This window comes from Mobula hypostoma, chromosome 14 (genome assembly GCF_963921235.1).
Source record: "Mobula hypostoma chromosome 14, sMobHyp1.1, whole genome shotgun sequence".
NCBI lineage: Eukaryota > Metazoa > Chordata > Chondrichthyes > Myliobatiformes > Myliobatidae > Mobula > Mobula hypostoma.
Window position 1 is genome coordinate 11,017,346 of NC_086110.1, and position 18,048 is coordinate 11,035,393.

Here is an 18,048-nt window from a genome sequence, read left to right on the forward strand (position 1 = left end):
GGGAAAGTTTTATAGTAGACAAGCCATTGCACTGGGACATTGCCACTCTCAACCTCAGAAGCCTGGGTCCAGTGGTACAAGTAGTTGTGACAAACTTGATTGCAGTGAATACTATGACTTCTGTCCCTTATCATGCCCTTTGCTCTCCACAGAGCGTTGCCGAATCGCCTTCTTTGCCATTGATCTCATCCACACAGTCCGCTGGAGCTGACTTCACATGTGTGGACAGACATGTTCCTATTTCACTGGGGTGTGAGGCTTGCTGGCTACCTTCACCTGGTTTAGCTGCCTGTCAAAATGGTGTACTGGGTTGTGGCTGCTGTCGTATGCAAACAGCTACTTAGAGCCACAAATGAGAACTTAGTGTTCGGTGGGGACCAAAGGTGAGTGAGCTGCCTCAAAGTGGACATGACAATCTCCTTCACCAGAGGTGCTACCCCTTTCTGGATACCCCATACATTGAAATGTACACTGGATAAATTCCTCTGTTGATAACTATTAGGAACTAATACATAATTTTATAGTACTGTAGTAGCATTGGTAGTGTATAATTCATTTTGTATTTCATTTAAATACATAATTTGTTACTCAGTTAAATTGAAGTTTTGTCTTTTTAATACTTTAGGGCAGCTGCTTAATTGGGCCAAAATGTATTGATCCCAATTAACCTGAATCAACTGTATCTAGGCACCATCTCAGCACTCACTTTGTAAGTACCTTCAGGCTTGTATGTTTTAATACAATTCCCACTCATCTGTCCAATCTCCAGTCACCTTCTCAGAGCCTCCCTTCATAAACCAACTCCTTTGTGCCGAGAATCAACTTAGTGAGCTTTTTCTGCATTGCCTTCAGTGCAGGTATGTCCAATCTTTAATACTGTAAACGGGGCTGTTCTCTCTCAGAGCTCTAGGTGTGGCCCCACCAGTGTCCCGCAGTCTTGACAAAACCTATCCACTTTTATAGTCCATATCTCTTGTAATTAATACCAAATTCTATTACAGTACTTTGACCAGCATGTGAACCCTCTGTGCTTTAGGATTCTTCTCGTTACCCCCCCCCCCCATCTCTTTGAGTAGCAATGTTATGTAGGCTCAAGACATTAGAAAAATGTCTTCCTTTTCATTCTTCCTTCCAAAGTGGATGACTTCATATTTTCCCTCATTACTCTCCATCTGCCACTTAACCTATCTATATCCGTTTGCAGGCTCTTTATGTGCTCCTAGCAGAATGTTAGGGTAGTCCATAAGGAGCATAAGGTGTCCTCTTGATGATGCTCTAGATCAGCGCAAATTGTGCATATGTTGTGGGGGGAGGAGGGGAAAGGGGAGAGGAGCTGGCTTTGAGTGTAGTGCTTACTTCAGGGCAAAACCTGGAACCAATGCAAAGTACATATTCAGGGAGTAAATTGATGCTCTGGATCCAGTGTAGTGTGGGGAAGTTGTGGCAGATGGAAGGATGCTCTGGATCCTGTACAGTGTGTGTGTGTGTGTGTGTGTGTGTGGGGGGGGGGGGTCAATGGATCTAATGCAGGTTATGGGTAAGACTAGATTCGGTGCGGTGAATGACCTGTGGAGATGGAGTGCAAGGTGTAGGTGAGGGGTTGGGGTGCAGTTGATGTTATGGATCCGGTGCCGGGAGTGGCAGAGTACTCTGCGTCCAATAGAATACGTAGGAGAGGTTGAAGCAGTGTATCTAGAATTGAGGTGCAGGTACGGATCCAGTGTCGAGTTTATGTGGGGCGGGGGTTGAGTAGAAGGGAGGCGTTATCCGGCCAGCTGATGCTCAGGATTCGCTGTGTGGGAGGGGCAAGGATCGAGTCCATTTAACCGGAGCAAGGAACAGCGGTTTGGGGTCGCCTGTCGGCAGGAGCGTGGAAGGCGTTGCTGTTGTCGAATCCTGCCGCAATCGGCGTGCCTCCCCGGCCATGGCGGCCGTCGTGCTACGGGTGAAGCGGAAGCGCGGCGCCGAGGCTGCGGAGGCCCTGCTTCTGGCCTGTAAGCGACCCCGGGCTGGTGGTGAGCCCGCCCCGGGAGAGCACGTCGTGCGGACCCTCTTCAGGCTCGCAGCTACTGTCGGCTCCCAGGTAAGAGTTGTACGCTGGAGCCGGCTGGCGTTTTGTTCCGCTGGGCCGGGCCCGTTTGCCGGATCCCTGCGGCTCAGTGGACCGAGCCTGGTGGCCACTGCCACAGCGTCTCGAACAGGTGGTGGGACCCCCTCTCAGCCGGTGCCCGTCCACCGCGCTAGTGCTCACCCTTGTTCGCCAGCCCAACTGCACATAGCCGTTCTGCGGAACCGTCCTCACCCATCTCAGGCGCATCTGACTTTGTGCCTATAATGACTTCCTGAGACCGTCTACCTGCCCGAGTTTTTTAAAAAAGAGTTGATGACATGAATTTCCTCGTGTTGTTTCTCAGCTAAGAAAGCTTTGTGTCAGCTTTGGAGCAAGTCTGACTGGAAAACAATCTGTTGTAATACATATTTTCAGCACTATTCTTTTAATTTGCTATGCTGCAATATTTTCAGTGATTTTTTTTCATTTCTTTAATGTGAAATCAACATTCTTGTTATTCTGACTGAAATGTGGGAAGAGAGGTCTCTTAAGAATAGTTATTAACTTACCCTTACAAAGTGAATACTGTACACACAAGCAAATTGACAAGCTGTACACTGTTACCATGGAAATTTACTGTGGCACTGTCTGTAGGATGACACTGTACAGAGGCATTTCAAAGAAGCTATCGCCAAGGACAAGGCACTGTTGGCTTTTCACCCCACTAAAACGAGTGCCCAGCGTGTCCAGCGCAGCGTGCGAGCCTCTTGTCAGGCGGCCAGCCAAGTGGGCCGCTACAAAGTCGTTGCCAGCCATAGAAGAAATATTTTGAAATCTCATCTGGGCGATGAGACTGATCATGAATCTGGAACAGAAACCTTTGGAGGTCAGGTTGAAGAAAGAGATAACCAGAAGGTAACTGACTGTCTCTACTAAAGATGCATCTGTTTTAAGTTTTGGTTATCTGTATAGGTGATGTAAAGACCTGTGCCAAAGGCAAATTACTGTTAAACGTTGATGTTTCTCAAGTGAGGTTTTGAGGAAGTGATGTGGACATGGTGACCATAGCTCAATACAGGACAGGATTTATTTATCGATGTTCAAAGTAGGTTTATTATCCAAGTATGTATATCATATACAACACACACAAAATGCAGGTGGAACGCAGAAGGCCAGGCAGCATCTATAGAAAGAGGTACAGTCGACGATTCAGGCTGAGGCCCTTCGTCAGGACTAACTGAAAGAAGAAATGGTAAGAGATTTGAAAGGGGGAGGGGGAGATCCGAAATGATAGAAGAAGACAGGAGTGGAAGGGATGGAGCTAAGAGCTGGAAAGTTGATTGGCAAAAGGGATAAAAGGCTGGAGAAGGGAGAGAGGATCATGGGATGGGAGGCCTGAGGGAAAGAAGGGGGGAGGGGAGCACCAGAGGAAGATATAGAGAAGAACTGCAAGTATAGTGCATGGAGTAAAGCCAGATCTAACACACAGAGAGGCTTTGAGGAAAGAGAAGCAGAATAAAGGGTGTAAAGGTAGTCAGTTAGAAGGGCTAAAATGCATGTATTTCAATGCAAGAAGCATCAGGAACAAAGGTGATAAACTGAGAGCTTGGTTACATACATAGAATTATGATGTAGTGGCCATTACAGAGACTTGGCTGGCACCAGGGCAGGAATGGATTCTCGATATTCCTGGATTTCAGTGCTTTAAAAGGGATAGAGTGGGGGGGCGGTGGGAAGGGGAGGAGGGGTGGCATTACTGGTCAGGGATACTATTGCAGCTACAGGAAGGGTGGGTAATGTAGCAGGATCTGCCTTTGAGTCAGTATGGATAGAAGTCAGGAACAGGAAGGGAGTAGTTACTCTATTGGGAGTATTCTATTGGCCCCTTGGCAGCAGCAGCGATACCAAGGAGCAGATTGGGAGGCAGACTTTGGAAAGGTGCAAAAGTAACAGGGTTGTTATCATGGGTGACTTTAAATTCCCTAATATTGATTGGCACCTGATTAGTTCCAAGGGTTTAGACGGGGCAGAGTTTAAGTGTGTCCAGGACGGATTTCTGTCACAGTATGTTGACAGGCTGACGAGGGGGAATGCCATATTAGATCTAGTATTAGGTAACGAACCGGGGCAGGTCACAGATCTCTCAGTGGGTGAGCATCTGGGGGACAGTGACCACCATTCCCTGGCCTTTAGCATTATCATGGAAAAGGACAGAATCAGAGAGGACAGGAACATTTTTAATTAGGGAAGGGCAAATTATGAGGCTATAAGGCTAGAACTTGCGGGTGTGAATTGAGATGATGTTTTTGCAGGGGAATGTACAATGACCATGTGGTTGATATTTAGGGATCTCTTGCAGGATGTTAGGGATAAATTAGTCCCGGTGAGAAAGATAAAGAATGGTAGGGTGAAGAAACCATGGGTAACAAGTGAGGTGGAAAATCTATCCAGGTGGAAGAAGGCAACATACATAAGGATTCCGAAGCAAGGATCAGATGGGTCTATTGAGGAATATAGGGTAGCAAGAAAGGAGTTTAAGAAGGGGCTGAGAAAACCCCAAGGCATTCTTCAATTATGTGAAGAATAAAAGGACGACAGGAGTGAAGGTAGGACCGATTAGAGATAAAGGTGAGAAAATCTGCCTGGAGGCCTTGGAAGTGAGTGAGGTCTTCAATGAATACTTCTCTTCGGTATTCACCAACTTGAAGATGGTGAGGACAATATGAGTGAGGTTGATGTTCTGGAGCATGTTGATATTAAGGGAGAGAAGGTGTTGGAGTTCTTAAAATACATTAGGACGGATAAGTCCCCGGGGCCTGACAAAATATTCCTCAGTCTACTACACGAGGCGAGGGAAGAAATTGCTGAGCCTCTGGCTAGGATCTTTATGTCCTCGTTGTCTACAGGAATGGTACCGGAGGATTGGAGGGAGACAAATATTGTCCCCTTGTTCAAAAAAAGATAGTAGGGATAGTCTGGGTAATTATAGACCAGTGAGCCTTATGTCTGTGGTGGGAAAGCTGTTGGAAAAGATTCTTAGAGATGGGATCCTTGGGCATTAAGAGAATCATGGTCTGATCAGGGACAGTCAGCATGGCTTTGTGAAGGGCAGATCGTGTCTGATAGAGTTCTTTGAGGAGGTGACCAGGTATATAGATGAGGGTAGTGCAGTGGATGTGATGTACATGGATTTTAGTAAGGCATTTGACAAGGGTCTACACAGTAGGCTTATTTAGAAAGTCAGAAGGCATGGGATCCAGGGAAATTTGGCCAGGTGGATTCAGAATTGGCTTGCCAGCAGAAAGCAGAGGGTCATGGTGGAGGGAGTACATTCGGATTGGAGGGTTGTAACTAGTGGTGTCCTACAAGGATCTGTTATGGGACCTCTACTTTTTGTGATTTTTATTAATGACCTGGATGTGGGGGTAGAAGGGTGGGTTGGAAGTTTGCAGACGACATTGGTGGTGTTGTGGATAGTGTAGAAGATTGTCAAAGATTGCAGAGAGACATTGATAGGATGCAGAAGTGGGCTGAGAAGTGGTAGATGGAGTTCAACCCGGACAAGTGTGTGGTGGTACACTTTGGAAGGACAAACTCCAAGGCAGAGTACAAAGTAAATGGCAGGATACTTGGTAGTGTGGATCTCGGGGTACATGTCCACAGATCCCTGAAAGTTGCCTCACAGGTGGATAGGGTAGTTAAGAAAGCTTATGGGGTGTTAGCTTTCATAAGTCGAGGGATAGAGTTTAATGATGAGTTTAATGCAAAGTAATGATGCAGCTCTATAAAACTCTGGTTAGGCCACACTTGGAATACTGTGTCCAGTTCTGGTCGCCTCATTATAGGAAGGATGTGGAAGCATTGGAAAGGGTACAGAGGAGATTTGCCAGGATGCTTAGAGAGTATGGATTATGATCCGAGATCAAGGGAGTTGGGGCTTTACTCTTTGGAGAGAAGGAGGATGAGAGGAGACATGATAGAGGTATACAAGATATTAAGAGGAATAGATAGAGTGGACAGCCAGTGTCTCTTCCCCAGGGCACCACTGCTCAGTACAGGGGGATATGGCTTTAAGGTAAGGGGTGGGAAGTTCAAGGGGGGTATTAGAGGAAGGTTTTTACTCAGAGAGTGGTTGGTGTGTGGAATGCACTGCCTGAGTCAGTGGTGGAGGCAGATACACTCGTGAAATTTAAGAGACTACTGGACAGGTATATGGAGGAATGGGAGGCAGGGTTTAAGGGTTGGCACAACATTGTGGGCTGAAGGGCTGTACCGTGCTGTACTATTCTATGTTCTATATAGTGAAAGGGACGGAGCGAGGAAAAAAGACAAAGAAAGGGGAAAAAATAATGATAAATAAATGAGTGATGGGGTAAGAAGGGGAGGAGGGGCACTAACGGAAGTTAGGGAAGTCAGTGTTCATGCCGTCAGGTTGGAGGCTACCCAGACGGAATATAAGGTGGTGTTCCTCCAACCTGAGTGTGGCTTCATCTTGACAATAGAGGAGGCCATGGATGGACATATCAGAATGGGAATGGGACGTGGAACTAAAATGTGTGGCCACTGGGAGATCCTGTTTTCTCTGGTGGACAGAGCGTAGGTTTTCAGCAAAGCGGTCTCCCAGTCTGCGTCGGGTCTCACCAATATATAGAAGGCCGCACCGGGAGGACCGGACGCAGTATATCACCCCAGCCGACTCACAGGTGAAGTGTCACCTCACCTGGAAGGACTGTCTGGGGCCCTGAATGGTGGTAAGGGAGGAAGTGTAAGGGCATGTGTAGCACTTGTTCCGCTTACAAGGATAACTGCCAGGAGGGAGATCGGTGGGAAGGGATGGGAGGGGGGGGAATTAATGAACAAGGGAGTTGTGTTGGGAGCAATCCCTGCGGAAAGCAGAAAGGAGGGGGAGGGAAGGGGTCGCTCCCTACGCGACTCCCTTGTCCATTCGCCCCCCCCTCCCCCCCCCATCCCTTCCCACCGATTCAGGGCCCCAGACAGTCCTCCTAAGTGAGGCACATTTCACCTGTGAGTTGGCTGTGGTGAAATACTGTGTCCGGTGCTCCCGATGTGGCCTTCTATATATTGGCGAGACCCGACACAGACTGGGAGACCGTTTCGCTGAACACCTACGCTCTGTCCGCCAGAGAAAGCAGGATCTCCCAGTGGCCAGACATTTTAATTCCACGCCCCATTCCCATTCTGATATGTCTATCCAGGGCCTCCTCTACTGTAAAGATGAAGCCACACTCAGGTTGGAGGATCAACACCTTGTATTCCATCTGGGTAGCCTCCAACCTAACGGCATGAACATTGACTTTTCTAACTTACGTTAATGTCCCTCCTCCCCTTCTTACCCCATCCCTTATTTATTATTTTTTCCCCTTTCTTTTCTCCCTCTGTCCCCCTCACTATATCTTCCTCTGGTGCTCCCCTCCCTCTTCCTTTCCCCCTAGGCCTCCCGTCCCATGATCCTCTCTCTTCTCCAGCCTTGTATCCCTTTTGCCAATCACCTGTCCAGCTCTTGGCTCCATCCCTCCCCCTCCTGTCTTCTCCTATCATTTCGGATCTCCCCCTCCCCCTCCCACTTTCAAATCTCTTACTATTTCTTCTTTCAGTTAGTCCTGACGAAGGGTCTTGGCCCGAAACGTCGACTGTACCTCTTCCTAGAGATGCTGCCTGGCCTGCTGCATTCACCAGCATTTTGTGTGTGTTGCTTGAATTTCCAGCATCTGCAGATTTCCTCGTGTTTGAGATATCATATACAACCATGAGATTTGTCTTCTTGCAGGCAGCCACAAAACAATGAAACACAATAGAATCCACAGAAACAGACCATCAAACATGAGTGAAAAAGAACAAATCGTGCAAGGGGGGGAACGTCCGCCTTACAAGGCACAGATTGGAAGTCTGTGTGGGGCGCCACTGCTCGCACAGACACGAGAGCAATGTGTGATTTAGTGCCTTGCTCAAGGACACAAACACGCTGCCACAGCTGAGGCTCAAACTAGCGACCTTCAGATCACTAGACGAACACCTTATCCACTTGGCCACGTGCCCAACACTAACGTGCAAATCGTGCAAACAATTTTTTAAAAAGTAAACAAATAACACAGAACGTAAACTGCTGAGTCCTGAAGGTGAGTCCACAGCCACAGAGCAAGTTCAGCTTTGCAGCCAGTCCAGGAGCTGATAGCTGCACGTTGTAACCGTGGAGTCGGTCCAGGAGCTGATAGCTGCACGTTGTAACCGTGGAGTCGGTCCAGGAGCCCGATAGCTGCACGTTGTAACCGTGGAGTCGGTCCAGGAGCCCGATAGCTGCACGCCGTAACCGTTGAGTTCGTGCAGGAGCCCGATAGCTGCACTCACTATGATTCCACCAGTCTACACTTAAAGCTGCAGGAGCAGATTTCTTTATGAGAGTGGCAATAGCTTTTTGTGCCTTCCACAAACAGGCATTTTCCATTCCTAATTCTGAATAATAAGCATTTCTTCACTTGTCAGTGAAAGTATTTAGAGATGCCAGGAAGCCTTTCATAACAGGAGAGTAACTCTGAAACCAAGAATTGGAAATGCACGTTATTTTTATGTTCACATTCCTAGACTTGATCAAACCTGTTGTGTCCCTACCCTCAGCGTTCACCCCCCTTGGAAGTTCTCATGTTTTATTGTTTTACAACACTGAATCACAGTTGATTTAATTTGGTGCTTTTTTTTTACATAATCAACAAAAAAAGACTCTCATGTCTAATTGGAAACAGATTTCTACAACATGATCTAAATTAATTACAAATATAAGGCACAAGATAATTGATTGAATGAGTATTCATCCACTTTAAGTCAGTATTTAGTCGATGCACCTTTGGCAGCAATTACAGCCTTAGAGTCCTATCCACACACTCTATCAGCTTTACACATCTGGACACTGCAATTTTTCCCCATTCTTCTTTACAAAACTGCTGAAGCTCTGTTAGATTACATGAGGATCATGAGTGAACAGCCCTTTTCAAGTCTAGCCACAAATTCTCAATTGGATTGAGGTCTGGACTCTGTCTTGACCACGTGAGGGCAATAACTTTGTTGTTTTTAATCCATTCCTGTGTAGCTTTGGCTTTATGCTTAGGGTTATTGTCTTGCTGGAAAACAAATCTTCTCCCAAGTTGCAATTCTCTTGCAGACTGCATTGAGGTTTCCTCCAAGATTTCTCTGTACTTTGCTGCATTCATTTTACCCTTCACAAGCCTTCCAGGGCCTGCTGCGGTGAAGCATTCCCATAGCATAATGCAGCCACCAACATGCTTCATGGTAGGGATGGTGTGTTTTTGATGATGTGCGAAGTTTGGTTTACACGAAACATAGCGTTTAGTCTGAAGGACGAAAAGCACAATTTAGATTTAATCAGACCAAAGAACCATCTTCACAGCTGACTTCAGAGTCTCCCACATGCCTTCTGGCAAACTCTAGCCGAGATTTCATGGGTTTTTTTTTCAACAGTGGTTTTCTCTTTGCCACTATCCCATAAAGTTCTGACTAGTGAAGCACCCAGATGACAGTTGTATGCACAGTTTCCCCATCTCTACTGCTGAAACTTGCAACTCCTCCAGAGCTGTCCTAGGTCTCTTGGTGGCCTCCTTTATTAGTCCCCTTGCACGGTCACTCAGTTTTTGTGGACAGTCTGCTCTAGGCAGATGTACAGCTGTGCCATATTCTTTCCATTTCTCAGTTGTGCTTTTCAATAACCTTTTTGCAGAGTTGCTTGGATTGTTCTTTTGTCTTCATGGTGTGGTTTTTACCAGGGTACTGACTCAACGGCAGTTGGACCTTCCAGATATCGATGTACTTTTACAACAATCAATTGAAATACCTTGACTGCACACAGTGATCTCCATTTATGTGACTTCTAAAATCAATTGGCTGCACCAGTGACAATTTGTTTTGTCATATTAAAGGGGATGAATACTTATACAATCAATTATTTTGTGTTGTACATTTGTAATTAATTTAGATCACTTTGTAGAGATCTGTTTTCACTTTGACATGAAGGAGTCTTTTTCTGTTGATTTTTAAAAAAGCCAAATTGCATCCATTGGGAGTCAACATTGTAAAACAATAAAACATGGAAACTTCTGGGGGGGGCAGGGGGGTGAATACTTTTTATAGGCACTGTAACTACTGAAAGTAGGGCTCAAACTACACTATACCACCTAGTCAAACTTTAATCCATGGGAAAATATCTCTAACACAGTTGTAGCTGCAGCAGTGTGGATTTTTAAGAGACATCTTTTTTATTCAGGATTTAATTGAACAAGCAAAATAACTATGGCAATAAATACTTTTTTAAGCACTATATCCCTTTTCAACTGTGACAATAGTTTACTATTTCTGTTGTTGGTCCTGGAATATCTTCACTGACATTAAGCTTCATTCCCCAGAACGTCAGGAGTCTTGACCAAGTCTGCAGCAGGTGATGTAACATATTTGAGCAACGTTGGTGTTACAGTGAAGGGACACAGGGCTTTTAACCTGTGTGTGATTGTGTGGCATCATGTCTTCACCTTTGGGGAGAGATCATTGAGAGGGGATCATGTGAAAGTAGGAAGAGTGATGAGGGATTATTTTTAAAACTTGCCAATAAACTTGAATCAGATTAAAATTTGCGATTTTAATAAAATGAGACAAAGATCTTGGGGAAAGTCATCTTACAAGAGTTTCCTGTCTGTAAAATACCCTTCTGGATAAAGTAGAAATGAGAGGATCCTTATGATTGTACTCATCAGAGGGAAGAGTTTGCTTACTAGGAGCGCAGGTGGGAGGAAACGAATAAAGTCTGATGTCCAGATACTCGGATAGGTGTTGTAGTGCTGAGTGTTCCTGGACTGTATTGAAGAAATAGTTACAGACTGAACTTGGACTTCTTCCTGATTCGGATAGCATTTGTTTTTAAATATGATTCAAGACTTTGTGTAGCTTAGTTTCTACATCCTGAGGAGGATAAACTTGTTTTGGAGTCACTGTAACACAGGTTTGATAAGCTCATTCGTGGTTTGAGGGGGGTTGTCCATTAAAGAGAAAATGAGGAAGACTGGCCTAATTCAGTAGAATTCTGGGGGGGGGGGGGCAGAGAATATCATGTGCTGGACAAAGAACAAAACTCAGGTATTGATAAGGAGGCCTTGAGAGCTATTTACTCAGTATAGAAAGCCTAAAATAGGGCCATTTTGTCATTTAGGACTGAGACAATATATTTATGCAGGGCATAAATAATCTTATCATAGATCAGAGACCTGTGGTTGCCTCATTGTTGAGTATACTTGGAACTGAGGTTAATAGATTTCTGGAAATTAAGAAAATCAGAGAATAAATGACTTGAGGCACAGACAGACTATAATGTCTTTAAATGATTGGGTAGTATTTACAGGCCAAGTACTCTACTATTGCTTTTTACAATGTTCTGAGTTTTTCTGAATCATATATTTCTGGTGACTTTTTTAAGAAAAGCAATACAGCTTCTGGAAGAAGCCGAGGTATCAATGGGCCTTCAGAGGAAATTGAAGTGTTTGACGTTGTCCAGCATGAAGAGGACAGAACTGACTCAAAGCACAGACTTTGTGAGGTAAGGTCAGGATTCAGAGTTCAAAGTACATATATGTCACCATATATAACTCAAAGATTAATTTTCTTGCAGGCATACATGCTCAATAAATCCAACAACCATAATAGAATCAATGAAAGACCGCACCAACAGGGTGGACAATCTGTGTGCAAAAGCAAACAAACTCTGCAAATACAAAAAGAAAGAAAAAAAGTAATAATAAATAAATAATAAATATTGAGAACATGAGATGAAGAGTTCTTGAAAGTGAGTCAATAGGTTATGGGAACAGTTCAGTGATGGGGCAAGTGAAGTTATCCTGTCTGGTTCAAAGGCCTGATGGTTGAGGAGTAATAACTCTTCTGGAACCTGATGCTGTGAATCCTGAGCCTCGTGTAGCATCTTCCTGATAGCAGCAGTAAGAAGAGAGCATGCTTTGGGGGGTGGGGGGTTCTGATCACTATGCTCTGTATAGATGTGCTCAGTGATAAGGAGGGCCTTACCCATGATGGACTTGGGTCATAGTCACTACTTTTTGCAAGATTTTCGGTTCAAGAGCATTTATTTTTCGATACCAGGCTGTGATGCCCATGAAATTGACCAGTATGTACCCAGAATTTTTGGATGGCACATCACAGAAAGAGGCCTTGAAGTTCATCCTGCCTGTACTCACTCACTGAAGAGCTATCCAATTAGATCCCCTCTGGTCTGTCTTCAACTTGTGTTCAGTTCCCTTTGGAAAGTAACTATTGCCATCAAATTAAAATGAAATCTCTTCCCCTTTGGTTATTAGGACAATTATTTTCATTCAGTGCCCTTTTGTAACCTACTTCTGTCACTGGCATGATCTAATGCTATATACTCTTCCTAAAACCCTCATGAATTTTCCATGCAGATACAATCGTGGTGTTGAAAGGCTCTTAGACACATGTGTATGTGGGGAATTGGGGGATATGGATCATGTACAGACATAAAGTATTAGTTACTTTTTCAAGTAATGGGCTTGGCAGACACATCATGGGCTAAAGGGCCTGTACCTGTGCTGTACTCTTCTATGTTCTAAGTTTTGTTTTCCAGCTTTGAGAAAGTTTTCAATCTGAAACTTCACCTGTTTTTTCTATCCAGAGATGCTGCCTGATGTGGTTTCAACAATTTGTTTTAATTTTACGTAAAAAAAAATCCTACAGGTATTTAAATAAAGGCAATTTAATAACAGGATAGTTCAGCGATAGGCAGTACAATATCACTGGCAGAATTACTGAATATTAATCTTATTTTCAAATGTAGCAGGCAGAATGATTAGGCAGCTCTGACTGGGTTTGATGTATCTTCATTTAAATAAAATTGAAGCAGTCAAAGCAAGAAGGCAGGTATGTATATTGCATATATTTAGTAATTGGTTAAAAGAGGTGGGAATGTCAGAAAGCTGTTATAATTGTCTTCAGGAAGGAAAATAGAATGAATCCTGGAACCTGTGTAGAATCATCTTAAAATTGATGGGAGGGAAAATTGTGGAATCACTTGAGAAAATATAAAAACTTGACTAGATACCAAAGTATAAAATACAAATTAGGGAATGTTCTGTAACAAACTTCATCAAATTCTTTGTAAATTAATTTCAGTGTGAAAATGTATGAGGTATAACATATTAGTAAGAAAAGTAAGATCATCACAATCTGGAAAGTAAGAATCTAATTGGGGTAGGGAAGGAGAGTCCTGAGAGTACAAATATGTAAGTCATGAAAAGTGAATATATTAATTAATTAGGCATATATTTAAAAATAACTGCAATATGTACTCCTAGAAGGAATAAAAGTAGAAAGCAGAGTAGTCACTAAATATATCAAATCTTAACTTGCTCCACTCGATCATTTAAACATGATGTAGGGTCAATGGCAAGGAAGCAAGAGTAGAATTTAAGAGTGATGCCAGAACCATAGGTTTTGTACCAGATTGGTAAGAAAAGGGGATCTCATTTTTGAGGGATAAGATTAATGGGAAGGAAATATAGACCTGTAACACATATAGTAACTGTAACACTGACCTGGTCATTTCTCTGCCAAAGATATTGCCCTTATATTCTCGATTTCTTTCCCACCTTTTTGGCACTTGAAAACCTTTCTCTTTCCCAAAAAATAAAAGGGCGTCCAATCTGAAATTTTCTTCCCAGAGATGCTCCTTAACTTGCTGACATTTTCCAGCATTCTTAGTTTTTATTCCACTATTTTATTTGTTGGGTGTTCACTATTTAGGATTCTGGTCCAGGAGAGGATGAGACACAGACAATTCTGTGTAATTCTGTTAAGATGATCCGGGAGAAACTTGCTGTGTCAGAGAGTGGACTTGGGGCAGAGCACCGAGAGAATATGGAGGAGTACGTTTATGACATATATTATACTGATGGCTGCATTAACGGAGGTGGAATCCAAGACATTCTCTCAGTGGTACCATATTATGAAGAGAATGAACTGGTGAGTTAGCAATTTGTTGCATGTTGAATTCTGTAAATTCAGTAAAAGTTAATTCTTTGTTTAGTAAAGTAGCATATTTGTTTCAAAGCGAGGCCAGATTGTAGGTTGTCACACTTGCCTACAGATACCAGAATCAATGACTTTGAAGTTACTGGTAGTGTGATTTCTGGTTGCCCATTACAATTGATAGCCCTTGGAGACCAGGGACAAGATATACTGGCTGTGGTCTGTGGTCAGTCTTTAGCCATATCCTCTTCAGAACTCAAGTCTTGTTGAGTCTCTTCAGCCAAGCCAAAGCTAGCATAGAATGGGCAGCCATATTCAATGGGACTCGTTCATGTGGAATAGTACTTTTCTGTTAAATTTACTTTAGTTTAATATTTTCCTTGTTTTGTTAATTTTAGAAGATTCAAGATTCAAAGATTCAAAAAACTCTATTGTCATTCTAACCGTACATCAGCTCTGCAGGGCAGAATGAGACAGCGTTTCTCAGGAGCAGTGCATAACAAACACAACACAATAATAAACATAACAATAAATAGTAAAACACAACAGCCACATGCCAGTTAAAATCAAGTTATAAGTGTCCAGTGCAAGTTAGAAGTGCCCAAAGCAGAGTCAGGTAGAGCAGCTATTTAGCAGTCTGACTGCCTGTGGGAGGAAGCTGTTTAGTAGCCTTTGTGGTTTTAGTTTTGATGCTCCTGTAACGTTTGCCTGATGGCAGAAGAACAAACAGTTCATGGAGAGGGTGTGAGGGGTCTTTAATGATGTACCGTGTCTTCTGGAGGCATTGACTCTGAAAGAGGTCTTGGACAGAAGGTAGGGAGACCCCAATAACCTTCTCTGCTCCCCTAACCACCCTCTGCAAGGCTTTTTTGTCGACAGCACTGCAGCTGTAAAGTACATCACTTTAGATTTTTTTTCCCTAAGAGTCTCTTAAAGACAAGATTCCAACAAAATTCCACCCACATATCTGTACCAGGTAAACATGGATTAGAAATTTGTATGATACACAACCAGGTGTAGCAAGGTAAAGAACATCTTCAGCAGAAAATGATAAAACATTGTGAGACTGAAAATTTTGGCAGTGCTATGTTGGCATAAACCCACAGCTGTTTCTGGTACTCAGTGTGATACTGTTCCTATTAGATTAGTGATGAGGTGACCGCGGATGAAACATATGAGGATGAAGATGATGAGAATGAAGAAAATAATTGGCGGAATGATTATCCTGATGAGGATGACTGGAATCGAGAAGAGAATACAGATGGAGAATATGGTAAAGTTTGGCAACATGTATAACTATTTTAGTTGTAATACAGCTGACATAAAGCTACATTTGGTTCAATTACTTGTGTATTACAAGTGAAAATGGTTCTAAAGCAATTGTATATGCTTTTTTATATATATCTTTTGAAAGAGAAAGTACTGTGAACAACTACAAGCGGGGGGGGGGAGAGTGGAGTGGAAGGTGGTACCCTGTTTATATTTTATAGCTTTTTTTTTTGGAGCTTGGTTAGAAGTTGAGTGAACCTAGTCCACAGAAATAACGATTAGGTTGCCAAAGGATTCCTTGTAAGTGTACTGTGAGAATACTAAATATTTTTGTCCTCAATGAAAGTATTAACAATTGCTGGGATACATTACTAGGGACGCTGAAAGCCCTGCTGTATCTTGTCCATGTAGTAACTCTTTACATATTGAAAAGTAATGAACCTAACAGTGACATTATATTTTATTGCTGTACACTCTCTTTTACCATCAAGTTACTGGTGTCCACCTTCCATATGACATTCTCTCATCATTGTAGGTAGCTTGAACTAACTTTACTGGCTTCTGTCAATATCATGATTACATTTTATTTGTACTAATTTGCAGAGTCATATTAGGAATTAACTTTATGACTTGAAGTATTAAAAAAAATATAGAAAATGTATTGTTCCACTAATTGCTAAATTATGTTGAAACCAAGTTTATAATAATATTCCAGGCCACTTCTCCAGTGAAGAAGAGGATTCATTTAAATTCTGACATCAGTTCTCTCTCAATGAAAAATGGATATTGGATCAAAATTGGAGGGCAGTTTCTGTAAATATTACTTTTGGATTCATAATAAAAATCAAAATTTGCTTGAATTGAAGACTGTTTAATAAATTAGTAGTTATTACATGTACATCAGCTGCATTATAGTAGATTCAGAACATTTTACATTGAGCTGTAAGCAATTTCAGATGTTCAGCTCTTCATTATAAATCAGAGAACACTTAGGTTTTTTAAACTAGTTACTGCTTTTTCTCGGCCTGAAACGTCGACTGCACCTCTTCCTATAGATGCTGCTTGGCCTGCTGCGTTCACCAGCAACTTTGATGTATGTTTCTTCTTTTAGAGAACTGTTTGATCCATTTGACGCATGGACTTTGGGCAGTTACTTTCCAAGAAACATTTTCCCAATTATACAACATTGTTTTGAAAATAAAGGTCCATAAAGAGATTCTTTAAAACATGAATTACTTCCTGCATCTTAAAAGCTACCTCTGAAGGCAGGCACAAATTTCACCCTTGCCTTCAGTGTACTAGCAATGACTTTGCATGGCTGAGGAAGAGATTATGACCTCATCCAGTACAAGGCTCATGATCTGCAAGGCAGCAGTGATCCCTGCTATTTGTATACCTCTGATTATTTCGAAGAGTATCACCAACACTGCTTCCAGATTCTTCGGCAGGATAAGTGAGCTATCATGAGCATTTGTTTCCAGAACAATATTCACAGCATTGACATCTTAGTTATTTGTATGTCCTGCATAGATTCGATAGCAAGTGCTGTGACAGCAAGAAATTACAAGGAAAACATGTTCTTAAAGCCTCTTTCAAAATAAAAATGTAATAACCCTACTGACCTAAGGGACAATGGCTGGTGAAATTGGAGGAAAATTTGGGATGTTATTGACCATTTCATCCGTTCATTGTAAGGCCTAAATGATTGAAGAAGCATGAGCTCCCAGCTATCAACATGCTCACCCAACAAATGTTTGTAGGCCTAATAATCTCCTTAGCATTCATAGAACTCGAGTTACAACAAATCATCCTATGAAGTAAACTATGGTTTGGGACACGTTACCAGAAAGGTGTGATCAGAGTGAGAGGATGTGTCCAGCATAGGAGAACAAGAACTATGAGGAATTCTATCCACTGGATTTGAAGGGGAGTGAGACTTAAATGAGAAAGTAGGAAGGACTCATTTCTCTTAAAGGGGACAAAAACCAGAGGACATAGATTGGCAAAGGGTTAGAATAATATTTTTCATGCATAGAGGTCTGGAACTCTGCCTGAAAAAGTGATAAGAGGTGAAATCTTCATCGAGTTTACTTGGATGGCTAAAAACAAATGGCTGGAAGATTTGTTTCCGGTTAGGTAGATCTTTCTGGACTAGCATTGACAGGTTGGACTAAATGACCACCTGATGGTAAAGTTCTCTATTATTTCTAATCCAGGTGTAAGAAACAACTTCTCAGCATCTACATTGACAATTTCTCTTGGACAATCAGATTTTTAATGAGGTTTATCTTGGAAAGTATTTATTGCACAATTTAATAAAGTTAGTCAATCAAGGTATATTTAGAAACATGTCTGTACTTCTGATTTAGCTGGAAAACCCAAAGAATAAATATGGAATTTTCATTTTGTTTGCTTCTCTATTACAGAAGAAAACAGTTTTAGAAAGAAATGCAGACACAATTCTAAAATTAATATGCAACAAAAAGAGCATTACAAATATTCCTTGCTAAACTTGTAATGTACTATTTGTTTGAATTAATTTATCTAGTATTAAAGATCAGTATGGGAAATTACACCTTTATATGGTCAATTTGTAGTTTTGTGCTATACAATTTGGAAGAGTCTACAAGTGTGAATTTAATGTATTTCTAAAGTAACAAACA

General features: G+C 42.4%; 1 protein-coding gene across 1 annotated transcript; it reads left to right on the forward strand.

Annotated features, from left to right (window-relative positions):
* The first annotated feature begins 1,723 nt into the window (after positions 1–1,723).
* On the forward strand, positions 1,724–17,896 carry slc7a6os (solute carrier family 7 member 6 opposite strand). The gene is made up of 6 exons (XM_063067381.1): positions 1,724–2,083; positions 2,705–2,965; positions 11,541–11,660; positions 13,892–14,110; positions 15,260–15,389; positions 16,101–17,896. Exons 1-6 carry the CDS (start codon positions 1,925–1,927, stop codon positions 16,139–16,141), a joined length of 930 nt encoding a protein of 309 aa, XP_062923451.1. The 5' UTR covers positions 1,724–1,924; the 3' UTR covers positions 16,142–17,896.
* Positions 17,897–18,048: the final 152 nt, after the last annotated feature.